Genomic DNA, 26,595 nt, shown 5'->3' on the forward strand with positions numbered 1-26,595 from the left:
AGCACCACTGTGGGCAACACTGAATTAACTCACAAAATTGTGCGAGATGCTCGTGGTGACGGGGAACTTCTCCTTGATCTCCACCTGGATGTCATCATCCTCCAGGTGGCTCACGTCCTCATTCCAGTCCACAACCGCTCTGCAGCAAAAAGGTGAAACACATCGTTCCTACGTTCTTGGAAAATAGGGAAAACGTACAATCACAAGACACTAAAAAATTTGGCAGACTCAAGTGTGGTGGACCTCAACCTAATGCGAAGCATTGGGTGAATCGTGACGGCATAAAAGCACCAAGCTGGTGAGGTCGGAGTGGCCTAAAGCGTGCGGTGCTTTGTCGTTCTGGTGGCAAGCTCTCGCTCGCATGCCTTAAATTCGGGCGGGGTATTTTTGGTGGCGAGAAGTTTTGACACATTCACTCGTCAAAAACCATGGCACCACATTGTCGTTTTTCTACTGAGTAGTGTTTTAAAATGGCAACAGGAAACCGAAGTGAAAGAGTTAAAAGACTATAAAGTTAATCTCGAGAGAGTGATTTTGTGGAATTAAAATTCCAAGTCTCGCAACTTTTGTTTCAGAGTAGGTGAAGCAGTAAGGTCAGTCTTATGGCATTCCTTGAATCATAATGAAGCCATTGATACCCTAGTTAGAAAAATCTGAGAACTGCTATTTTGTAGATCTTCACAGAAAATTTATGAAAGGAAGCTTTATGAAAGAAAGGACATCAACAAACACGGACCTCATTTTCGAGATAAGCACATAACATTACATATCCGTAAATGTTTTCAGCAGTATAGCTCAAAGAGTAAAGAGTAAAGATTAACATTTTTTTAAAGGCCCAACTTGCTCCTTCACTGCATTGTAGAATTTTTTATTTATTTTACCTCAAGGCAAGGGGCTGGCCTTAGTTACATAGTTACACAGTCACAGGTTGACACAGTTATCTGTGATGCAACGAGACACTACAAGCGAGTGCGGTGAGAGTATCATTTCAAAAACTATAAAACGGCTTGTGCAACAGAAGGAAGTGGCTTGGCTAGCTTTCGTAACGACAGGCTGCGAGACGAGCGGCTTTGCCTCAACTATCACAACACACCCACTGCAGCAGTGGCAGCAATTTGCTGCTGACTCCTGGGCACCACAACTTCAAAGCTGACATGGAGATTACTAGTGTTTCAGTGCCTAGGATATTTCAGTGTGTTGGGATATTTAACTCCAACTTTAAATCAAACCCAGCCAATCAACCAACCAGTAACCACAGCATTACACAAACACAAATAGTGCAGCATGACATCCCCACCTGGTGCTGCACTTGAACACCACACACATCTCGGTTGTCAGCTTCCGTCGTTTCATCGCCTTGGACAGTGCCTCCATCACCGTCTGGCCAGGTCGCACCTGAACCTGTTGAAAAGATGTGCGACACCAGCATGAAATCAGCTGCAACCGCACAGCTTTCTTGTGTATACGCCATTGCACTAAGTGCAGCAGTAATTTGCTTCGTCATATCGAAACTTTGTTCTGTCGAAATTTGACCTTTTATGCAAATGAGCACAGTCGCCGATCAACTTTTATTAAACGAGAAGGGGCCTCAGAATTTCCACAATTATCAGGCAATTGAAAAAAGCAAATTTGAATGAGAAAGCAATTGGGAGTCGGCGACGAATGATGCGGTTTCGCGCCACGTACGTCGACGACATCTTCTTGGCGCTATGAATTAAGTGAAGCCAGCCACGGTTTCGCGTGCACTGCACCCCCGCAGCCGATAGCGTCGCCTGCAGTGGGACGATGCAATCGGGAAAAGCGCCCGCAGCGGGTAGCGAATGGTTCGCCTGCCTCTCGCTCTAATGGGTCATTGAAACTCGAGTTTTCGCAAGCTCCAAAACCAAATGTGCAGCAAGACAGCTAACATAGCGCCACGCTGTCTCGGCACGCCCAATCTGTGCACACGCGGCAGATTACCTCTGAAGCAGGGCACGAGGCTGCGTACATGCTCAGCCGCGCTTACAGTCGTGTGAAGCCATGGCCGAGATGTGCACCAACTAGATGTCCTGTGCTCCAATCCTTCCTTTGGGCAATTTTAATGGTGTTTATTTGATCATTAATGAGACAGTACTTTGTTTAAAATGATGAGTTATGAAGTCACAAAGCCGTTTGAAGCAAGAAGGACGAAGTCTAGGCAAATGCGTGTACTAACCATCCTTCCGACGCACTGCCCCGCGTGCAGGTCCCATAGGCGCCAGTGCCCGAGTTCCTTCTAGTGATTATTGCGTGAAACTCTGTTAGTGCCAAAGTTCTCCCTAATAATTATGGACTCTGTTAACTGGGCTTTGGGCGGATGTGTGTTGGCGCCTGGCGGCTTTCTGACAACATGTCGCGTCTGTGTGCCCACAAGTAGGTGGCGGTAAGCGCACAGAAATTTGTGTATGTACTCATCTATTCAAACCTAGATGGTGCAAGCGGTTTTTTGGGGCACGAATCTAGAAAGACGAACGGAGCGGAGCAGACAATTACCCCAGGCACCTACCCAAAGCATGCTACGCATTAAAGAAGGTGGCATCGCCTGGAGCGTTTTGTCAGCCAAGGAAGAGCAGGCACGGCCTCCGAGATGGCAGGATGGCACGCACTCTCTATCGATAGCATGCGCCTTTCAATGTTCGAGGCAGCGGGGCGAGCCACCAGAAGCCAAGCCAGCAGAAAATCCAACGTGGTTGTCTCTGAGATTGGGCAGTGCGGCTCAGAATGAGTGATTTAGTCCGGAAAATCAAACGTAGTGGCCTAAATTCGTCCACGAAATTGGTCATGAAAATGCATTAGCTATATGGGCACCCTGATGGTGCATTTATGAAGCCCAGAATATCCGCCAAGGCTGGATTTTTGGTGTCCAAGAAATTCGTCCACGACTGATCACGCAGAGTTTGCTTTAATACTTCGAGCACACAGCATGCACGAAGAATAGCTCTAAAGAAGAAGCAAAACCCAGCTATGGATAGCGGCCCTTCGTCCCCCAGTCGCTGTTTTTCAAAGAGGCTCCTGAAGCTGCCGGTCAGTCCTATTTGCAAATCAGCATGTCTTGCGGTAACCATTTCATCATCATTATTTCGTGTCAGTGCTGCGGGCCTTTCACGGTACTTGAAGTAAACAACCACGGCAGTACGTACCGGCATAAACAAATGCACCCCTCGGACAAATTGGCATTCAAATGCGGAAAGTTGTGCACGCTGGTGGCTGTTCCTTGCTGCGAATATGCTAAATGCCTTTTTGAAAATGAGGTTAAAAAATATATAAAGTGAGCAGCTCTTGCAGAAACCAGTGGCAAAAATTCCACAAAATTCCACAATAGCTGCGTCGCAGGGGGCCGTTGTGTCGTTGCAGTGTGGCAACAAAATTGTCCGACTTGTCTGCCGACCACTACACTATTGCTGACATGGCCGTCAGCAAAACACAGCTGTCGCATTGCACGCCTGTCTCCTTTCCATCCCGAGGATGGAGGCAGTCGACTCGTGTATTGGAGAGGCGGATGGGAAAGGGGCATACGCTGCTGGCGATGTGTAGAGTGAAGTGACGAAGGAGGAAATCTGCATTAATTTATTTGGCATGGCCTACAGTAGAGAAGCTGGAGATCAGGAGCAAGGTACGTATTTTGTACATTGATTTTTTTAACTTTCTGTACATTCAGCAAAATCCCCAATTAATCCTTATCTTTGTACTTGTGGTGCTTGTTTGAAATTTCACGAAAATTCTGGGAAGCTTTCCGAGTAATTATTCGTGCTTTACCTGCATTCACAACACCAATAATTAAACTACAATATTGTGTGTCACCAGTGTACATCTTAAAATAAACAACAAAAGCACAGAGAGCTTCTGGTAGTAAGGAAAGAGCAAGCTAGCTTCAACAAGAATGTTTCACCCTCTCCCAGTCAACGTTGTGCCAAAATAGTGCTTACAGTTGTTCTCTGCTGATTCGGTAGAAATGCCCGCACTACTGACTTCATGGGAGATTTTGGCACGTCCTTGGCATCCCCTGCACAGCAAGCAATGAGACACAAATCAACAGACCTAGCACCAGACACATGTATCAGACACCGCGCCAAGCACAGGTTATGGGTACTCGGCAAAACCTGCCAGAATATATACCATATTATCCCTAGTGAGAGCCCACCTACAATCTAGACGGATGAAAAGGGTGTGGGCCGACAACCGCACTGCAGCCAAAAGTTGTTAAGGTTGCTCAGTCTTCCTCAAAACCTTAAAGGAGCCAGTCGCATCACTGTTGAACAAAATGTCGATGACCTCGTCATGCACACGGTCGGACACGGTCAGCAGAGAAGCGGAAGGAGATTGTTCGGCACTGTTCACTTGTCTCCCATGGTGCCTAGCCTGTGGCAAATCCTTCTCGCAGTTCACAGAGGCACAGACAAGTTGGAGAAAGACTGCCGCTGAATTTTCAGTAACAGCATGAAGCGAGCATGCGAGAAATTTAGTCTCATTTTACTGAACTGCAGAAATTATTATACGTACTTGAGAATTAAATCTGCAATAAACTTAACATTTTTAATAAACAAATGGAAATTAAAAAGCAAGAAAGAGAACATTGCTGAAATTGGAAGCAACAGTGACAAGTGCCCCATCATCCACTTCTTTTTTTGTTTGTTTTTTCTCCCCCCGTTTTTCCTTTGGTTTCCCCTTTCTAGAGTATTTACACATGTGTTCACAATCTAGCCCTAGCAGCGAGCATTTTAGCCAATGTTCGTAGTGGCTCGGTGGTACAAGTGGAACACACATTAAGGTGCGGGCATCATGTAGCACATGATCTTAGGAGCAGCCCAATATGACTTTCTGAAAACCGATACGGCTATAGACAGTCCCTACTGCCCCTTTAGAGGACAACAGCAACTAAATGTTCGACCCCGCAAAAAGCACAGTATCAGATGTATAGACATACAAGAGCCTCAGTGGTAAATTTTATGTTTGAAATATAATGAATGCATAACTAAATGCTCCCAAAAATCGTTGTTTTTCACGCCAAAGCTGAAAGACAAAAAACACTGCAGTTACCACTCGCCCGAAATGACGCATGACTTGCATCGTACAGAAGCAATGCCCGTGTTATCTGCCTCTCTTGCTTGTACTGTTCCTGTGCAACGGCAATCAAGTCCCGTCTGTCTGCTAGTCATAGAATTAGCGTACTGCTAGCTGCTTCATGTGCTGCGTCCACGCCGTTGCGCGCCCTCTGTGTTCCTTTAATGTGAAGCATTCTTCTCCCCAGCCAAGCAGGTTTTCTGTATCTGGCTGTCTACGTCCAACGAGCGGAGCATTGATGCATTCCGTATCTGGTCAGAGACGAGGAGCGCGACCAAGTTAACATACCTTAGTTACCTTTGACTCAGAATCCAAGCAAGCAACTACCACCATCTGTAGTACAGAATGGGAAGTGATGAGGCTTAGTGGAAAGTGCGCGTAAAGTCTGACCTGTTTCGCTCTGGTGGCATTGCATTCCGGCACGCTTTGCCACTGCATTTGCATCACGGCCACCGCGTCATGCTCTACTTTGTGACAAACGCAACATGCGGTGCCTGCTGACAGCGTTTCTGGCGTTGCGTCAGAAAGGCTCTACTTTGACATGCCCGCTGTAGAGGCGTGCAAAATATCTCGAAGCTAATGTACCGCCATAAATCATCGCTGGAGAATGAATTTGTTTACATTTTTTGGCAATCTGATCTGTCGAATGCCTGGCATCGTGCAACGAATAGCGTTGTTTAACAGAAGTGAGCACACCTATAGTCATCCGGAGAAAGTGTTTGGCAAGCAGATCTTGCACGGGTAAGTGACTGTGCTCAAGAAATGCGCAGCTTTGTCGAGTGCAGTTTGCATGCTTTGTGCACGTTAACCGGTCTGCAGCATGCCTGCCTGCTGCGGCACAGTGCATGCTTGCGCTCGGAGAGCTGGGACACGAAGGATGTGTTCTGCATTTCCTTGCACAGCGTTGTGTACTCCACAGTGATACCTCATGTTTGAGTACATGTTCGAGCACCCAACAGCCACACAATGCGTCGGCATTCTTGCAAGCAGCTTGAATCACGTGCACAACAAGAGAGACACCCATTAACTTGCAAATGTTGAGCAAGCGATGCGCCTGGGCGCAACGGAGAGATCAGCAGTCACGTACAGTCCCAAGACATTCGCCATATCCGCATCGCTACCGCTCACCACCAGGTGTTCGCGCCGTCTGCTTAGGTGCTATTTAACTCTCACTACACGCCTATTAAAATCGATAAATTTGATCGACGCCATTTCAAGTTCAAATTCTTGCACTCTCACGCGGCTTGTGGGCGCCTAGCGCCATCTAGGTTAGAAAGTGGCAAACATACAACTTGATCCGCTATGTTTTGTTGGTTTTTTGCTTTACGGTTCGTCTCCCCGCACCATTAAAAGTTTCGGATTGTCAGGCGAGCGCGTCAATCACGGCGTCGTCATCGCGCGCAGACGCTCCTAAAAGACGTCGTGTTTCTCGCCAATCGAGCACTTCTGTAGCTGATTTTGCGGATGCAATCAGTAGTAGTGAGCCTGAAGAAGATGTGGGCACATCAGAGTTCAGCACCGAGGACGAGGATGCATCAAATCAAGCCAGAACATCCAGCGAGTGAGCGTCGGCCCTACGTGCAGCGCACATTTCGATTACTAACAAATGGTCACGGGTGGATGCACTCACAGCTGTATTATGTGTTTTCAGGGTCTCAACCTCATACGGACATGATTCCTTACCAGCAGCTGTAAAGTATGTACAGTTTTTTTCCTAGAAGAAACTCGGGGGTCAAAGTTGGTGGCACGCTCTGGAGTAACGCACGGCACTTCATACAGACCGTCGATGTCTTCCAACTATTTTTCACTGCAGAGCTAATCAACATTATCTGCAAAAACACAAACATATGCGTGGACGCATATTTTAGAGACGCAGACCTACGCAGAAAAGGACGGCTCATGGAAAAATTTCATCCCGGTGAAGTTATGCAATGCATCGGAATCCTGATCTACATGGGAATTGTGGAACTGCCTCACCTCCATCCATAGTGGAATGCCTTGGAGTTATCTTTGGGCCTCATTCCTCCAAAGGTTATGCCCAGGAGCAGATTTTTTTCGTTCCTTGCTTTTCTCAGTGTCATGGACCCGGAGAAGACTGACCCTGTCCGCGATGGCAAGTTGCACAGGATTGCACATCTACTGCAGGATATGAATGACGTGTCAGGTCAGCTTTTTCTGCCATACCGAAATTTGTGCGTGGACGAATTAATCACCCCGAGATAGAGGAGCTCTCTAGAAAGACTGGCGTTGACCAGTTTCCATTTCGAATTGAGCTGGTAAACCAGATTTTTGGGATGGATGACAGACACAGTCACCCTCCAGCTCCTCCAAAGAAGTCGGAGCCCCAGGTGCAAAAAAAGCGCCGTAAGTGCAAGCTCTGCTACGAGAAAAACAAAGCAGAGATGAAGACGGCAGCTTTTTGTGAGCCATGTGGTGTGTATCTGTGTTTTATCTCGATGAGCGACTGCTTTGGAGAATGGCACGCCACCCAACCATGCTAACTTTCTTTTTTGCGGAAAGAACATTTTTCCCACAAAACTTTCCGAAACTTGTGTCATCTCTTTAGAACATAATACGCTACAAAATGTATATCTTCAATTTTTTTTTTACTCTCGATATTATTAAAGTTGTGCACATTTTTCAAGCAGAACAATATTCTCAATGTATAAATTTTACATTACAAAAATATTTTTCATTAATATGTGTAATAAATATATATGCAACATTTATGTTATTGAATAGGAAATTCTTTTAGCTACATTTTGATACCAAACAATGTAAATAAGGCATTAGTGCCTAGTTGCCAAAAATATTTCCTTCCACCTAGTATAAATTGCTCTTTTTCCCATGGTAGCGAAAGAGTTGAAGGCTGCTAATAAGAAAATTAGACAAATACCAGCCCTGCAGCTTTGCCAAGATTACTTTGCTAGTATATGCTATGCATTTATGGCCATTTTAGCCCAAGTGCCATTTCTTGCAGTTGGCCTTCCCAAAGTTCAAAAAAAGAAAAAGAGATAAAAAGTTTCCAAAAGACCAATTTTTAAAAATGCTTGATGAAATCAGCACATTAAACAAATGTCAGAAATACACTCAGAATGAATATAATTATTTGGAGACAATACCCCTCACAATGTTTAATACTAAAGAATTTGGCTTCACTGCACTGCTTCGTGTTTTTCTTTTTTTTTTTCAGCTTAACAAAAAGAAAAAATAGAAAACATTCAGCACATGACTTTTGTGCCCCGTGAGAGCGGGCCCATCCAAGTTCAGGCCCGCCACTCCAGTAAACTGCAAATGTGGAGGCTAAGGTGGCGGATTATTTACACCAACTTGCATCCATTGTCTGCCTAGCGAGATGTCTTATCTAATTGAGAAACTGCGCAATATCGCTCGCTTTCTGACTCCATACCTTCTTCCTCAGAGTCTCAGTGATCGCACATTTTTTTAAAGCTGCATGCCCTACATGTGCCACTGCCACCTATTTCCTTGTTGCCAACTTTAGAATGCTTCTGGCACGATTTCAAATTTTTTTGCAGCTTCACCAGTGGCTAAAAAAACATAACCAGAGACATGGACGCACTCAGATTGGTGAGAGAAGTTAACTGTGGACTGGCCCAGGTCTCTATGGGAGGTAAAGGGTTAAGCGCATGCTAGCCAGGTTCCATTGTTGTAAGCAGTAAGAACAGTTAGAATGTGAAAAGGAATACCAACCCCTTTTATTCTGCAAGGTGTTAAAACCGTGCATTGACTGAAAAAGTTTTGATGCCCCAACATGGCTTGATGATTTAATAAGCACCTTGGCATGTCTTTAGAAGTAGTGACCAATGGAGGCCCCCTTGGGATAAAATGCAGTCGAGGCATTGAACTCGGCCAAAATCCTTTGAGCAATTTCACCAGGGCAATTTACTGCCTGCTTACATCACTGAAAAGTTGCTGGGGCTCCAAAAGAGCAAAGGTGTTGTTGAAGTGACTGAAAATTCACTAATGTTGAATTCCAATGGCGGAGTCGGAGCAGCCGACGGACTCCGCGAGCGAGCACTCGACTCTGGCGTAGAGCAGCGCCTCCAAATCCGCGAGTGGAACACAACCTGCGCCGCCGGAGCAAGGCGGAAGTGGAACTTCTATCGCCGAGTTACCCAGGATGCCTTGCGTGTTGTCGTTTCCTTCCGCTGTTTGCTCCCAGCACTGCCGCGCCAGTCACTTGTCTCTTCAGCGCCGTTCACCTGTTGTTTTTTCAAAAGTGCGGAATGGATATCTCGGCAAGCGTGCAGAGGCTTTTGCTTCCTCTGGTGAGCACACAGGATGCAGACAAACATGGTAGGTGTCTTCGCAACTTTGAACACTGTGCTGTAAGTTCAATGCAACGCACGTGTTGCGTGAGCAATTGTCTGTTGACGCTACATTTCAGTTGCGTAGTTGCTTTACTGCTAATGTGTTCGTTTCACTCAAACGCATCGCATCCGTCATTGTATTGTGCATTTTCCTGTGTGTCCGTCGTGGTGCAGAAGTAGTTGTCTAGCTTTATATGTCGCGAAGAAGCAATGAAGCAGTGTCACGTGCCTGAGAATTTGTCTCCCACGAAATTTTACCGGAGGTATCAGTGCGAGTGCATTCTGCTGCCGAATGGAGTTGTGCTGTTATGTAGGTCAGGACGGTAAGTGCGGCCAATTTTCGAATCAGTCTCAGTGCCACAGAAATCTACAAATTGCTTTTCAAGCGTCACTGTCGATTTCAGGCCAGAAGGACCGTACGGTAATTTTGATTAACAGCCACCTGATCAGGGACGTTGCATCATGCTAAGCGTGTGTAATGTAATCAAGAATGTGCACCATGTGTTGAGCAAATATTGAACTTGCGTGGCACCGTGCATGTTTATATTACGCTATTATTCGAAATTTCGTGTTGAGATGAGGTAGCGCAGCAAACAGAGAGTTATTTTGTTAAGCTAAGTTAGGAAGTGTGACATGGCTTAATTGCTTACGTAGCTGCATGAAATGCACGTGGTGGTTCAATGTACTGCAACATGTCACAGAGTACAACTTCGTAATGGTTATGTCGCTTCATATATGCCACCTTTATGAATCCATGGCAATGAATAATGTTGCATTTGGTTTTTCCATCAACAGTGCCGGAACAGAGCCGCAAGAATGACCAACGCAGTGAGTTCATTTATAATGACATATTTATTTATTGATACTGTTAGCCTAAAGGCCGATACAGGATGGAGAAATCATAAAATGAGCTTCAAAAGATCGCTGCAAACACGAGCACTACACAAATCAAACCAGCAAATACAATCACTTAATGCAGCTGTAACACCTCTACAACTACCTCATGCAGTTTTTGTTTGCAGGTACAGGCTGTGAATGGACAGCCGGGGAAACAAAGCTGCTATTTTTTTTTCAAGATTCATTTATTTCTCCAAGAGAAAAAGGCCGGGGACACAAAGCTGCCTTGAAGCAGCTTGACGGGGTCCGGGGCCCATTTGATTATTTGATATTTGATTATTATGAGCAGTACTTTACTGAGATTGGACCGTTGAAAAAAATTCAAAAATAAGCAGCTAATGTTCAGCCAAATTGCAGCCCAGTGAGTCCATTTATGATGACATATCATTCATTTATTGATACTGTTAGCCCAAAGGCCGATACAGGATGGAGAAATCATAAAATAAGCTTCAGAAGATAGCTGCAAACACGAGCACTACACAAATCAAACCAGAAAATACAATAGCTTAATGCAGCTGTAACACCTCTACAACTACCTCATGCACTTTTTTTGTTTGCAGGTACAGGCTGTGAATGGACAGCCGGGGAAACCAAGCTGCTATTTGATTATTATGAGCAATACTTTGCTGAGATTGGGCCGTTGAAAAAATTCAAAAATAAAAAGCTAATGTTCAGCCAAATTGCAGCCGACATTACAGAGGCACTCGGAGTTCCGAAAAGTGAGCAGTGCTGCAGCCGCTACAAAACCGTCATGCGTAGAAAAAGAAGCGCTACAGCAGACAACAACAAATCCGGGAATTCCCCGTGTGAAGTGCCCTTTGAGGATGAAGTAGCCAGAATACGCTGGCTAGACGACAGCCTCGAGCCCGAAGAGCTGAGGGACAGCTCTGGCGTTGTTGCTGTTAAGAGGCCAGTCAGCCAGGCATCCGCCAGCCCAGCGTCGACCAGCCAAGAATCCGACAGCCCAGCGTCGACCAGCCAAGCATCAGAAAGCCAGGAGTCTGAAAGCCTAGCGCCGAGCCAAGCATTGACAAAGGAGCCTATGCCCAAAAGGCCTAAGCCCTCAGGTTCGAGAATGCTGGAGATGAAGGTATTCTTCGATGAAATGAGCAAAATTCAAGACGAAAAAGAAAAAAGACGAGCTACACGAGAACAAGAAAGAGAGAGGTGCCACAAAGAAAGGCAAGAACACAAGGAACGTATTCGGCAAGAAAAAGCAAAACAACATTCAGAAAAAATTAGGCTTCTAAGCCGTGCTCTTGGCCTTGAAGAATAAAAAGAATTCCAGTGTCCGAGAATATCGGCTTGTTTAAATGAAAGTGTACAGTGCCAAACATGTGTTTCTGTATTTAAAGAGGGCCGCACGTTAGTACACACACCGCAGCCCCCAACTACTGCATGGACCTTATTTCGATGCACATTGGAGCTAGTGGTTCTCATGTTTACATCCAGGTAATTACGGACTCAAATTGAGGACGACACAACGAGCTATGGAAAGAAGAATGATAGGTGTAACGTTAAGGGATAAGAAAAGAGCAGATTGGGTGAGGGAACAAACGCAAGTTAATGACATCTTAGTTGAAATCAAGAAAAAGAAATGGGCATGGGCAGGACATGTAATGAGGAGGGAAGATAACCGATGGTCATTAAGGGTTACCGACTGGATCCCAAGGGAAGGGAAGCATAGCAGGGGGCGGCAGAAAGTTAGGTGGGCTGATGAGATTAAGAAGTTTGCAGGGACGGCCTGGCCACAATTAGTACATGACCGGGGTTGTTGGAGAAGTATGGGAGAGGCCTTTGCCCTGCAGTGGGCGTAACCAGGCAGATGATGATGATGAATTACGGACCAGGCAGGATTCCGTAAAGGCTACTCAACAATAGACCGTATTCACACTATCAGTCAGGTGATAGAGAAATGTGCGGAATATAACCAACCCTTATATGTAGCTTTCATTAATCACGAGAAAGCGTTTGATTCTGTCGAAACCTCAGCAGTCATGGAGGCATTATGGAATCGGGGTGTAATCGAGCTGTATGTAAAAGTACTGAAAGATATCTATGGCAGCTCCACAGCCACTGTAGTCCTCCATAAAGAAAGCAACAAGATCCCAATAAAGGCAATACGATATCTCCAATGCTATTGACAGCGTGCTTACAGGAGGTATTCAGAGACCTGGATTGGGAAGAATTGGGGATAAGAGTTAATGGAGAATACCTTAGCAACTTGCGATTCGCTGATGATATTGCCTTGTTTAGTAACTCAGGGGACCAATTCTAATGCATGCTCACTGACTTGAAGGGGCAAAGCAGAAGAGTGGGTCTAAATATTAATCTGCAGAAAACTAAAGTAATGTTTAACAGTCTCGGAAAAGAACAGCAATTTACGATAGGTAGCGAGGCATTGGAAATGGTAAGGGAACACATCTACTTAGGGCAGGTAGTGACCGTGGATTCGGATCATGAGATTGAAATAATCAGAAGAATAAGAATGGGCTGGGGTGCGTTTGGCAGGCATTCTCAGATCATGAACAGCAGGTCGCCATTATCCCCCAAGAGAAAAGTGTATAACAGCTGCGTCTTACCAGTACTCATGTACGGGGCAGAAACCTGAAGGCTTATGAAAAGGGTTCTATTTAAATTGAGGACGACGCAACGAGCTATGGAAAGAAGAATGATGGGGATAACGTTAAGGGATAAGAAAAGAGCAGATTGGGTGAGGGAACAAATGCAAGTTAATAACATCTTAGTTGAAATCAAGAAAAAGAAATGGGCATGGGCAGGACATGTAGTGAAGAGGGAAGATAACCGATGGGCATTAAGGGTTACGGACTGGATTCCAAGGGAAACGTAGCAGGGGGCGGCAGAAAGTTAGGTGGGCGGATGCGATTAAGAATTTTGCAGGTACATGGCCACAATTAGTACATGACCGGGGTAGTTGGAGAAGTATGGGAGAGGCCTTTGCCATGAAGTGGGCGTAACAAGGCTGATGATGATGAATTACAGGGCTACAAAGAATGTCATACCAGCATTGCATGATTACGCATGAAGCCTAGTGCTGTCATTAAAGTGGCTTTTGGTGTTTTGGAGCTAAAGCAAAAGTACAGTTTGGAGCAGGATGGCTTAGTGACCAGTTTTTCTACAGGAGCTTTGCCAAGACTTTCGTGCGCTTAATTTCTCCAAGCCTGCGCAGTGCTCGCTCTTCACCAGATTTGTCAATATGATTATCACTGCAATTATGCCACTGAACGTCATTGGGTACTTGTTCATTATCATCATCATCTGGCTCTACATCACCATACTCAATGCACAAGTTGTGGAGAACGCAGCAGCTTATGATAAACTTATTGAGCCAGGGAATAGTGCGGAGCTCAAGATACATCAGCTGTCTGAAGCGCTTTTTGAGGGTGCTAAATGCATTTTCAATGAGAACTCTTGTGGCTGAAAACTTATAATTAAAGTGCTTTTGCTGCTTTGTTAAAGCACCGTAATCCCTGTAGGGTGTCAACAGGTGTTCCCGCAGTGGATACGCTGCATCCCCTAAAAGATGGTAGGACCCCTGACAGACTGCAGAGATTTTCTTTGAAAGTGGCGACAAGCTGAACACATGCGAATCATGCATTTTGCTTGAACTTGCAATGAATGTGTCCAAGAAGCGCCTTTTGTCATCGCAGACGGCCTGTAGTGTGAGTGAAAGGTAGTGGTGCCTGTTACAATATGTCGAAGCAACCTTCTTCTCCGGGCACTGTATCTTGATGTACGACCCATCGATGCAGCCAACAACATCAGGCATTCCAGACACCTGCAAGCAAGTCATACACTTGTATTGAGCGATGTCATCCATGTCTGAACATAAAATGAGCATTTGCAAGGAGTTTTAAGGGAAAATACTGATGCTCATACCCATTAACTCACGTTAACAGCATACCCTTCATGGCACAGGACCATTTATTTTAAGTTAAAGAAACAAAATACAAACCAAACGCAACTTTGAGAAGTACTGAGGGCAGCATACACTGCCGTGCACACAACATATTACATGTTTTTTTACTATCCACTTCTCTTTTTACTATAGCAAAATGGGAGAGAAAATAAAACAAACCCCGTGTATCTTCCCTTAATCGATTTGAAGCATGTAATGAGAATTTGCTTGCCAAAGCAGACATGGTCTATATCGCATCGTACACCCGGAAATCTGAACAGACATCTACTATTGTGGGTGATGACAAAGCATGCAGCATCATTCCTAAGCAAGGAATTGGCTGTAATCCCAAGAGATACTTTTAGGTTAAATGTTTCGACCACCACTGGTATAAATTTGAGTGTTATCATCACAAGCTATCACGGTTTCATGAAGGTCCAGCATTATAGAGCTTGAAATAGCAAACAAAACGTGCACAGTGATGTTGCATTATCAATAAAACTGGGCTGGCCAATATTCAGTGCTTCTTATAGGTAAAGAAAATCAAAACAAGCCTTCTCAAAACTTTTAGTGAGGTTCTCCAGGTCAGCAGGAAATTTTATCAACGACTGTCCCAGAGTCAGGAGGAAGTCGGCTACTCTATGAAGGATTCGGTAAACAGAACTTTCCGACAAGTCGAACCGGCTGGCCACGTTTCTCATGCAGGTTTTGTTGGCCGCGTACCTGCGCAGTGGGATTACACGCATCCGAAAAAGCTGCTTCAGACTACAGTGCACTGCAAGCAACGAGCTCGTAGTCAAATGCGTTTTTATGCAGGCATCCGACTCTTTCGCGTTTCATTTATCGTTGTTAATTTGGCAGGTGCATAGAAAAAACGGCGAGAACTAACCAGACAAAAGACAAGATATGCGTTTCCACAGATTTCGCTGGAACCCCTTTATGTGTGCCCGAAGGGCACATTGACGACGCGGCAAAGTCGGCGATCAACTTTTCTGCCACAGGTCGAGATAGCCTGAAGTGCCTTCGGAACTGCACAAAAAAAGAAACAGAAACGAAAGCACCACAAAGTGTTAAACCTTGAGTATGCTGCTTTCCTTTTTCTTTCCTTACCTCATCGTCCAAGTACTGCCGCACGACGTCCTCGATGAAGCCGACTACTTTAGGCCTCTTTGCGGGAATGCGGAACATCCTGTCGAATTCCCGCTCGTAAGCGGCAGTTTCCCCGTCGCTGTCACTATCCGAGCAATCGCTCGTGTCGGAACTTGAGCTTTCCGACTCAGAGCTGTCACTATCGAGTAGCAGAAGCAATGCCGCACGCTTTGCCGAACCAGCCGAGCCGTTCATGTCGTCCGCCATTACCAACACAACTCGCGAGTCGTGACCGATGGCGCCTCCCAGCAGACAAACGTGGTAAAGGAAACACGTCACGCAGAGTTCCAGTCCACACCGCCGATTTTGGCGGAGCATCTTTTTCTGCTCCACGGAGTGACTCCCGCTCTGAATCCACTCCGACTCTCTCATTGGAACACCTTACTCCTGCTCTCACTCTGTCATTGGAACAAACTTGCTCCGAAACGAGCAGAAAAACTTGCTCCGACACCGGCATTGGAATTCAACATAAGCTTAGCAAGTTCCTAGCTACGTTATCAACTCAGCCCAGCATTGCTGAGGTGTCACAGCTCAGAAACTTGCATAGGTGACTGCGGTTAACCTGAAATGCATCGACAAAGTACCTGTCGCCTGTTGTGCTGGCAATGGGCACGGTCTGGCAAGGCCGGCCACGTCCTCGGTGTCAGTGTCGCCCCCGTGGTCGGGCGAGCAGTTGCCATTCATGGTGCAGATGCGGTCCAGCAGCGTTTGCTCACGCATCTGGAACTCATTCAGGCGTCCCGTCAGGTCCTGGTACTCCTGTACACAAGTTTATTACCACATCAGTTAAATACACTGCCGCTTGGTTTTGGAATTGCAGTGCACTATTTTGGCTTGGGTTCTCCTCGTGCATGGTTATTTCCACATCCTGCTCTCTTTTTGTTAACTTTTTGAAACTGCCGCAAGTCTATGTTGCCTATGTAACTTTTATCACGCATTCCAATGCAGTGCTTGGAGTACCACGTCTGTAAAGAGTGCGTCTTCTCATCTATGGGTCATATGTGCCACACAACTCATCGTACCTTCTAGCGTAATCGCTGGTGCTCACGTCTGTTCCAGAATGTGCATCACTATTCACGTCGCGCACATAACCTGACTAGACAAGTCTCCCTCGCTACAGAATCAGCAACAACATTCGATGGAGTAAGATTGTAACAGTTTTTGCCAGTGAAAAACAGTTAGCCGAAAAAGATAAAGAAGTATGTCTGTCAATATTCCTAACTAAGCAAAATTTCCTGAAAGGCACCTTTGTGATGATTAATAATAAAAATTGGCAATAAAATATTTTAATGAAAACGCTTCTGTGCGTGGATGGGCTGGGTTTGCCCGCATGTTTCAGGTAAGAATGACCAAGGATGAACTTAGCACGTCAATGACGCTTTTTGAGAACTTGAATACATGAATGCTTAAAATATTACATCCATCATGATGATCATCATCATCCTATTTTATGTCCACTGCAGGACGAAGGCCTCTCCCTACGATCTCCAATTACCCCTGTCCTGCGCCAACAGATTCCAACAAGCATCCGCAAATTTCCTAATTTCCTCGCACCACCTAGTCTTCTGCCTTCGTCTACTGTGCTTCCCTACTCTTGGTGCCCGTTCTGTCACCCTAATGGTCCATCTGTTATCTAATCTGCACATTACATGACCTGCCCAGTGCCATATTTTTCTCTTAATGTCAATTAGAATGTCGTCCATACCCATTTGCTCGGTGATCCAAACCGCTCTCTTTCTGTCTCCTAAAGTTATGCCTAGCATTCTTCCGTTAATCGCTCTTTGCACAGTCCTTAACTTGTTCTCAAGCTTCTTTGTTAGTCTCCAAGTCTCTACCCCATATGTCAGCACCAGTACAATGCACTGATTGTATACCTTCCTTTTCAACGATAATGGTGAGCTTCCAGTCAGGAGCTCACGATGTCTGTCGTATGCAATCCAACCCATTTTTATTCTTCTATGAATTTCCTTCTCTGGTCAGGGTTCCCTGCGATTAGTTGACCTAGGTAAACATACTCCTTCACAGACTCTACAGGCTAACTTGCAATCTTGAACTCTTGTTCCCTTGCCCGGTCATGCATCATTATCTTTGTCTTCTGCATATTAATCTTCGACCCCCCCTTTCACACTCTCCCTGTTAAGGTCCTCAATCATTTGTTGCAACTCATCTGCATTGTTGCTGAATATAACAATGTCATCGGCAAACCAAAGGTTGCTGAGATATTCGTTGTCGATCCTTACTCTTAAGCCTTCCCAGTTCAATAGCTTGAATACTTCTTCCAAGCATGCAGTAAATAGCATTGAAGAGATTGTGGCTTCTTGTCTGACCCCTTTCTTTATAGGTATCTTCCTACTTGTGTAGAATTAAAGTGGCTGTGGAATCTCTATAGATATTTTCCAAGGTATTTATGTAAGCGGTCTGTACTCCTTGATTACGTAATGCCTCTATGACTACTGGTATCTCTACTGAATCAAATGCCTTTTCATAATCTATGAAAGTTTTATTGTACTCTTTGGATTTCTCAGTTACCTGATTAATGACATGGATGTGATCCATTGCAGAGTATCCCTTCCTGAAGCCAGCCTTCAGGAAGGGATACTCTGGTTGACTAAAGTCCAGTATTGCCCTCATTCTATTCGAGATGATTTTGGTGAACATTTTATTTATTACTGGAAGTAAGCTTATGGGCCTATAATTGTTCAATTCTTTAACGTCTCCCTTTTTGTGGATTAGTATAATGTTTGCATTCTTCCAGCTTTCTGGGACCCTTGCAGTCAATAGACACTTTGTATAGGGAGCTGCCAGTTTTCCATGCATTATGTCTCCTCCATCTTTCATGAAACCTACTGTTATTCCATCTTCTCCTGCCGCATTTCCTCGATTCATGTCTTGCAAAGCCCTTCTGACCTCATCGCTAGTTATAGGAGGAGTCTGTGCAACCTGTTCATTACTGCTTCGAATAGAGGTATCGAGGCTCCTCTGGGTACTGTACAGGTCAGTATAGAATTCTTCCGCTGCTTTTACTATACCTTCGAGATTGCTGATAATATTACCCTGCTTATCTTTCAATGCATACATCTTGGTTTGTGCTATGGCAAGTTTCCTTCTCACTGATTTCAGGCCGCGTCCATTTTTTACGGCTTCTTCAGTCTTTCTCACCTTATAGTTTCGTATATCACTCATTTTCGCATTGTTGATCAGTTTTGACAGTTCTGCATATTCTATCTTATCTCTTCAGTAGGACACTTTCATTCTTTGTCATTTCTTTATTAGGTCCTTTGTTACTTGGGAGAGCTTGCCTACTAGTTGCCTTAGTGCCTTGCCTCACACTTCAATAGCTGCCTCTTAAACCAGTCCAGTCACAGTTTCATTCATTACCTCTATGTCATCTTCATCCCTCTGCTCTAAGGCTGCATATTTGTTTGCAAGTACCAGCCTGAATTTGTTTGCTTTTATCCTTACTGCCTCCAGGTTGGTCTGTATTTTCTTGATCAATTTTAGTGTTTCTTTCTTCAAATTGAGGTGAAGCCTAGCCCTCACTAATCTATGATCACTGCACTTTAGCCTACCTATCACTTCTACATCCTGCACTATGCTGGGATTGGCAGAAAGTATGAAATCAATTTCGTTTCTTGTTTCACCATTAGGGCTTTTCCAGGTCCCACTTTCTGTTGCTATATTTCCTGGAAAAGGTGTTCATTATTCTCAGCTTATTCCTTTCTGCGAATTCTACTAGCATCTCTCCTCTGGCATTCCTAGAATCGGTGCTGTAGTTGCCAATTTCCTGTTCACCCACCTGCTTTTTCTCCCCTTTTGCATTGAAGTCCCCCATTACTACTGTATACCGAGTTTACACTTTTCTCATTGCTAATACAACAACTTCATAAAACTGATCTAAATCCTCATCGTCATGACTGAATGTCGGAGCGTAGGCTTGTACTATCTTTAATCTATACTTCTTATTAAGTTTGATTACGACTACTGCTACCCTCTCAATAATGCTGTAGAATTCGTCAATGTTGCCCGCTATGTCCTTATGGATTAGGAATCTTATCCCGTATTGTTTCATATCAGGGAGACCTCTATAGCAGAGGACATGGCCATTATGTATTTAGCAATGTATAAGCCTCACCAATTCTAATCTTACTAAGGTCGATAAGATAATACATTGTTCTTTAAAAAGTATTTCACGGTAAAAAATTTGACCATTGTTAGAATTCTGGATACCAGCATGGCACAAAAGGGTTAATGACCAGCATGACATGCTCTGTGGTTCCTAAGCCCTTTGTGACATTCTGTAAGCACTACAGACATTGCCAACTGGGGAGCACACGAATGCTTCCCTGCTGAGCGGCTTCTGACTCGCACCTATGCAGTCAGAAAGTACCATATTTACTCGATTCCAACGCGCCCTCGATTGTAACGCACACCCGTTTTCAATGACCAAAACAAAACAAAAGAAAGAGTACAATACCGTGCATCTCGTGCTTTCATATAGAAATACTATTTTCTCTCATTTGGAAAAAACAGGTTTATTTCCAATATGATCTTGGATTGTAGCGCGAAGTGACACAGACACAGACTAGAAGCAGATAGGACGAGCGCTAACTCTCAACTAAATTTTTATTAAAACGAAGAACATATATATATAGGTGATTGCAATAAACCGCAGCATAAGAACATGACAATGTATAAAAACATCAGTTAAACATATCAAGAGGTAGGGAAGTCAAAAAGGAAACAACAAAAAGACACTACTTCAGATTAACACATGTGTTGTGAAGATACTGAAATTCGCATTCTAATAGAGACAAGGATGCATGGCTAACGCAAGTGTGCAATCAATAAATATCACGTAGTCGTATTGATTGCACTAATCCAGCTTTTGAGCCTGCTGTTTCTGAAGTCTTGGAGATCTTTAAGAAAGAGCTGGAGCCCCTAGAACTTACGCATGAGGTCCCCATTGATGATTCCTTGCGCTTTCTAGATCTCAGGCTCAGCCTTGCTAACAAACATGTGTGCTGGTGTTTCGAACTGAGAAGTAAGAAGCCACTCTTGCCCTTTAACTCCGCACACTCAAAACTCGTTAAACGAGGTATTATAAAGTTATGTCTCGTTAACAGCCTCAATAAATCGTGCCCTCACCAGATGCAACATAGTCTTGCTGCTCAGGTTGATCGCCTTTCTTGAGCTGGTTACCCTTTGGCCTTAATTTCAGCCATAGCGGAACAGCTTCTGAGGTGCACAAAACGTGATGATCCCGCTCAATCAGGGAACCAGCGGGCTGAAAGATGCAGGTTTGCAGTGCTGCCGTATGTGTGTGATGTCTCCCACAGGCTAAAGAAAATTGGGCAGCGTGTAGAAATCATAGTCGTTTTCTCAGCCCCGGAAAAATTGGCAAGGCTCTGTAAGCGTGTAAACGCGCCTAAATCGCTTCAGAGTTGTCGTTCTGTCGGGCACAGAAAACGTTTTGTGACGTGCACAACGAATGTAGTCTACCAAATTCCCCTGTCTGGCGGCAGTAAATATGTTGGACAGACAGGCAAGTGCTTAAACAATCGACTAAGAGAGCACTGTAACAACGTCCGCAGCACTGTACAAGGCCACTTGGGCATCCATTGCCGGGACTGCGGCTGCGTGCCATTCTTTGAAGATACTGAAGTTTTAGCGAGACACAGCTCACAGCTCACCTGGGAAATTGTGGAAGCTGATTTCATCAGAAAACTTGGTAGTATTTGCGTTAGTGCCCCCTCTATTGCCCTGAACCCTGGTGAAGTCACATATCTAAACAGATAGAAATCGTAATGCTTAATTTTTTTATATTTTTTTCAGGTGACCATGCTCTTAGTTCAGTGACTTCCTGTTAGAACACCCCGTGTGACACATGTCCATTTTCGGCGCATGCTCTTTCTTGTGTATATACACACGATGTGGCAATGCAATAAAATATTGTTGGAAGTCAGCGCTGTGTATGTCGTCTATCGCTGTCCTTGTCCTTCGCGCTGTAAGTTATTTTTGTTTATAGAGCTGTTTTTGTGGTATTCAAGTCAAGAACAAGAAAAAAATATAACTGGCTGTAAAAGACAATAGAAAATTGCAAATAAACTCCTGATAGTAGAATAATGAAAGCTGTTCACAATGAACCAGTAATGAAAATGTTTTTGGAACTTTTGGTGGTTTTCTAGAAAAAACAGTTGGTACGAAAAGGGTTCTGGGTAGATGGGTTCTATGGTTATTATTAGCTCATTAAAGGGCTGCTAAACCACCTCCAACATTTTTTTAAACGTTTCAAGTAAACAAAGTTCAGAATGCCGTCACGAGCAACGATGCCAAACAGGGCACAGCTACGTGCCGCGGGTGTGTCAAAAAATTTAAAAACGATCCCAGGCTCCTGTCCGGGCCTTTCCAGTATCCCCAGCACTCGTCGTGACGTCACCAGGGTGCATATGGTGATGTCATCAGGAGCACACAATGTCGATTGGTCGAACAAGAACCTGCGACATCCGGTTAGCCTGCTAGCAGGCACATGCGCTCCCCACTCTTCTTCGTCGGTGATGACTAACTACGGCATGCAACCCAAGGGGCCCAAATCGCTCCTGTTTCAACACAGTCGTGCTTGGCGGTCTGATTAGCTGCACGAACAGAGTCCAACAGTGTTTTGCGATGGCTAGAACGCATCGACTGCGAAAGCACCAACTGGAAAAATGAAACGACGCGACACCGGCTGCTGCCTTGCGCTATGCCTGGTGCACAACACAGGGTCCATGGATAGCGGCATGCTTCGCAACAGCACGGGCCAGCCCGGCAGCAACAGCGGGTAGCCGAGAAGCGCAGAGTCGCTGTAACTAGAAGGTGTTATGAAAAGCACGTGGGTTGTGACGTGTGCCACGTGACATATGGAGGAGCACTAGGCGAGGAGCACAGACCGGCCAAAGAACAGAGCGTAGCGAACGAAAGAGACAAACGAGCAGTGGCTGCGTTTCGATCATAAAACGCATGCAACTCTGCTACTACAGCACCATTTCGAAAAATTCTTGCTGTTATGTGTTCGTGGCAGACTCATGCATAACTACAACACCACAACTAAATTTAGACCTCGAAGTGGTTTAGGGGCCCTTCAAGAGGAAGCTTTAGCTCGTGGAATCCTGCCTAAATACCTGGGAAATATTTTTTTTATTGATGACCACAACACCGAATTTGGTGACGTTTGCTGCATTTAAAAAGAAAAGTTAAAATCTAGTGCACAGGCAGAAAGTTTTCATTTTTCCAAGCGGAGGGGGGACCAGCTTTCTGAACCCCACCCATGCATGCATGCATGTATGTATGTATGTATGTATGTATGTATGTATGTATGTATGTATGTATGTATGTATGTATGTATGTATGTATGTATGTATGTATGTATGTATGCATGCATGCATGTATGTATGTATGCATGCATGTATGCATGTATTTATGTATGTATGTATGCATGTATGTTACCTTTTAATCACAGCTGCACTTGAAGAAACTTTGTCTGACCTCGAAGAATTGTCTTATACTTTGCCATCAGTGATAATACTGCTCCACCTTTCCAGCGAAACTGCAGAGTCCGAGCATAAGCGCTGCTGCACTTGACTGCTATCGAATCTGATTCTAGTGAATCATGCTTGGTCTCGTTTCAGTTACTGAGTGAATTATATATAGCATTCACGATCTCTGCATGCAAGTGGCGATATTTCCGTCCCTAATAAATGTAAATTATAAGAGATCTTCTTTTTCGTGAGTTGTTAGCATTGCCTACTGGAAAGAGAAGCAATACTGAGAGATATCATTCACATGCATTTCACACACTGTTGATACTCTGCCGATGGGGTCACTGAAGTCTGCAATTCTTTTTCAGGGTCGAAAAAGCTAGCAAAGCAATTTGAAGCGAGGTGAACATAGAGCAACATATGCATTCTCTTTGCATAGGCTACTCAAATCATTGGAAATAATAGTTAGTAGGCTGCCTCCTTCTCTTTAAAACATAAAATAAACTTTGTCCTGTGTATATATTTGAATATATATTGTGTCTGCCCATGGTATTCACAGCGGAAATAAAAAAAAAAGAGAGACGAAGTGAAAAAAAGAAGAAGAAAATGTCCAACTATTACGATACTCCCTAATGCGAAATTTGAGCACAGCTCGATACGCATTTTCATTTCGAGATGTATTGAGGTAAGGGACTCGAGACAGAAATCCCTGCCCCGGCTGGCAGTGAGCCAGTGCCGTCGCAGAGGGAGGGGCAGTGTGGGAACGCTGGCGTGACGAGGACGGTGAGGACATCACGCGGCACGTGTGTGGGCAGAGGGAGAAAAACAACCAGCCGCAACAATCTCCTACACTGATGTGCATGTCCCAATTTAGTGCAATCACCTGAGTGTCTGTGTTTATGAAACAGCCCATAAAGTAATCCCCCTCATTGCTTTCTAATGGTCAGCACAAACAAGGCTACACAGAACTAATTGTCGCGTGCTGAAGCAAACAAGTTTTTGTGCCATGATTACTGGGTCATTAGCTACTTAATACAATGGAAAAGACAAGAACCAAAATTTTTGTTTCAGTACTCCTTTAAAGGGCCTCTCACCAAGTCTGGCCATTTTGAGCTGACAAGCGCAATGCATACAATGCACCTTAACGATTGTGTCTGCTAAGTATCGCATTGCTATGCGCCGTGGAAAGAGCTTAAATTTCAAACCAAATGCCATTTTTGACCTCCTTGTGGGTGCCGTGCTCCCAGCTGGAGAGTCAACACGCACCTATCGCACAAGTGCACCTACGTATATGGCAGCGCTGCGACTTTGCTCACAGACAGTGACATCACAGACAGCGACACGTGGCTTCGACAATTATTCAACACAACATCAGTTTTTGTTTAATCTATTGCTTCAATAGACAAATTAAATTTTAGCGAAATAAATCCCACAAACCGCATGTCTGCGAGCATTTGTTTTACTTCACACCAGATGTGCAAGAGAGATGTGCTTTAATTTCAACTGCTTGTTCTACATCGTGCAGTCATGCGCACAGAGAATGAAACTATGTCAATCTAAAAGCAACTGAAGTTGGGTGAGTTCATACCTATTCATTATGCAATAACAGCGTGCACAGAACAAATGAGGATACAAGGCAAAGGTAACACACAAGCGCCATGTGTTACCTTTGCCTTGTGTCTTGTTTGTTGTGTGCACGCTGAAGTTTCATAATAAAACTATGTCATTTTTTACCATGCTCCAGTACTGCAATCATGCTCTTTCATCCTCTCAAGCCTCTAATGCAGGAAAAGGCTAGGCGGGACAAGGGGAATGAGTGTCTATGTTGGCAGTGATGCTCACCTCCTGAAATCATGGGTTCACGCCACTTCAAGTATTTAGATCTCTTCTATTAATGAATAAGTTTGAAAAATTGCCTTGGAACACTCTTTAGAAGGCACGTAACAACTTCTTAGGGTGCCTATCAAGTTGACCTTTCCAAATTCCCAGAGTTTTCCGGGTTTTACCTGAGCACCTTTGCAAAATTTCCTGAATGAGCCAGAACATTGTTTTATGTCAAGACAGGCCGACACCATGTTGCTCGATGCTGTCACTCTCTAGTAAGCATGTTGAAAAAGAAAAGACTTAATCCAGTTTCAATAGTAAGGAGTAATATCTATTTTATTTAAAAATAAAACAGAGGGTACAGCAAAAAAAATGATAAAACCCATTCCAAATTGAGTCGAACATATTGAAATACGAATGAAAAGGAGATGCATACATATATAAATATTTTTGAATATGAGCTATTTCTATCAACTGATAGCAAGCTCATCGGTATGAGGCCTGAACTTGTCCCAACTAAGGTTCTCTCTCAGCAGCTGGAAAGTCAACCTCAACTGCCCTCACATACTCTCTCTGCCCTTACACAACATCTCAGTGTTGGGTTTCACTGCTTTAAAGAGTTTATGTTGGTTTGAATGAGGGACACCTGCATCTCGGCGTCAGCCAACACTTCGTTTTTTGAGCTCAAGCTCCTTCAAAGAGGCGGCGGCATGCTTCCTTTCCCGTTAATTCCTCATTGTGTCGGTCCTTTCTGTTCTCATCCTCCTTCTGCCACATGTTCACTCTATGGATTATTTGAAGCATTGTCTTGGTCAGTTGTACAGTCAACGTCCGATTTTTCGGACTCCTTAGAGGCCACAAGAACATACCAAAAATCGGGTAGTCCGAAAAAAAAATGAATGCATGCCTTTAACTGCCCTTACGGGCTAAAATTGTCAAAGGCACGTCCGAAAAAGCTCTTAAGGCCTGCCAGTACACTTATTAGGCATATCGGTGCTCATACTGTGACAGGAGATGGAGGTGCACGCGTGTATAATTAAGGAATACATACTGTGTCCCGTGACGATTGCCCCTTCCCACACTTGTTATCCTTCACCGCGTAACGCTGCTGTACTAAGGCAAAGCTAATTTTCGGAGACTGGAATTACGCAATGCGCTGTGCTCTGCAAGCTTCGAAGCCAATCGCGAGGATTGCGATGATTACAAAGGTGGAGTCAGTGCCATTGCTGACAGCGGCGAATCCTTTCAATGAAAAACACAGCACCGCACAGCAAGAAGCTTAATAGCGAACGTAGACGCAACTAGGCCTAACGTTGCCACGGTGGTGGCTACGGCTGCCAGCGGATCTGCGTGAGAGTGCTGGTTTGAGGCGGCAGTAGTGGCTTTAATGCCATTTCGGACCCGCAGTCAGGGCAATATACATTGACTATATGGAGTTAGTGGTGGTGTCGTAAAGCCGTGCAAATTATCGGACATGGTCGAAAAATTGGGCGTCTGGAAAATCGGTTGTTACCTACTCGGGCAATACCTCGTGCCGATGACATGGCGTCAATGATGATTCATTGCAATTCCTCTGTTACTGGAGCCAGCATTAACATGACTTTCATTCCCTTTCAATAAAGTTACAGCTAATTTTCCCTGATAAAAACGCAAATTCCCTGAGTCTTCCCTGAGTATTTCTAAACTATTCAAATTTCCTGAGAATTCCCGGTTTTCCCGGTTGGTAGACACCCTGCTTCCAGCGTATAACCAAAATTTGCTATATGGCCTGGTGAGGGGCGCTTTAAGGTTTCGACTCCTAGAGACTTTATTCTTCTTAAGTGCACTTCGATGTCTGCCGCACATTCAACATGCAGAACTGGGTATTTTCACAATGTTTAGA

General features: G+C 44.5%; 3 protein-coding genes across 5 annotated transcripts in view; 1 reads left to right on the top strand and 2 right to left on the bottom strand.

Moving 5' to 3' along the window:
- The window catches only part of Raf (serine/threonine kinase raf oncogene), a 221,222-nt gene that overhangs the window by 171,883 nt on the left and 22,744 nt on the right, over positions 1–26,595 (bottom strand). For all 3 annotated transcript variants that reach the window (XM_075694807.1, XM_075694804.1, XM_075694806.1), the window contains exons 3-6: positions 15,960–16,134; positions 3,945–4,021; positions 1,298–1,401; positions 34–139 (exon numbers count right to left, since the gene is read on the bottom strand). In XM_075694807.1, coding sequence (XP_075550922.1) covers positions 34–139; positions 1,298–1,401; positions 3,945–4,021; positions 15,960–16,134 — 462 coding nt within the window. The remainder of the gene's footprint in view (positions 1–33; positions 140–1,297; positions 1,402–3,944; positions 4,022–15,959; positions 16,135–26,595) is intronic.
- Positions 9,098–11,780, top strand: LOC142584488 (uncharacterized). Its single transcript, XM_075694615.1, has 4 exons — positions 9,098–9,396; positions 10,206–10,238; positions 10,868–11,397; positions 11,760–11,780. The coding sequence occupies exons 1-4, from the start codon at positions 9,327–9,329 to the stop codon at positions 11,778–11,780; spliced, it is 654 nt and encodes a 217-aa protein (XP_075550730.1). The 5' UTR covers positions 9,098–9,326.
- On the bottom strand, positions 14,754–15,947 carry LOC142584489 (uncharacterized). The gene is made up of 3 exons (XM_075694616.1): positions 15,337–15,947; positions 15,116–15,255; positions 14,754–14,949 (listed from the first exon to the last, which is right to left on the bottom strand). Exons 1-3 carry the CDS (start codon positions 15,745–15,747, stop codon positions 14,754–14,756), a joined length of 747 nt encoding a protein of 248 aa, XP_075550731.1. The 5' UTR covers positions 15,748–15,947.

The sequence above is a fragment of the Dermacentor variabilis genome, chromosome 6, assembly GCF_050947875.1.
Source record: "Dermacentor variabilis isolate Ectoservices chromosome 6, ASM5094787v1, whole genome shotgun sequence".
Classification (NCBI taxonomy): Eukaryota; Metazoa; Arthropoda; class Arachnida; order Ixodida; family Ixodidae; genus Dermacentor; species Dermacentor variabilis.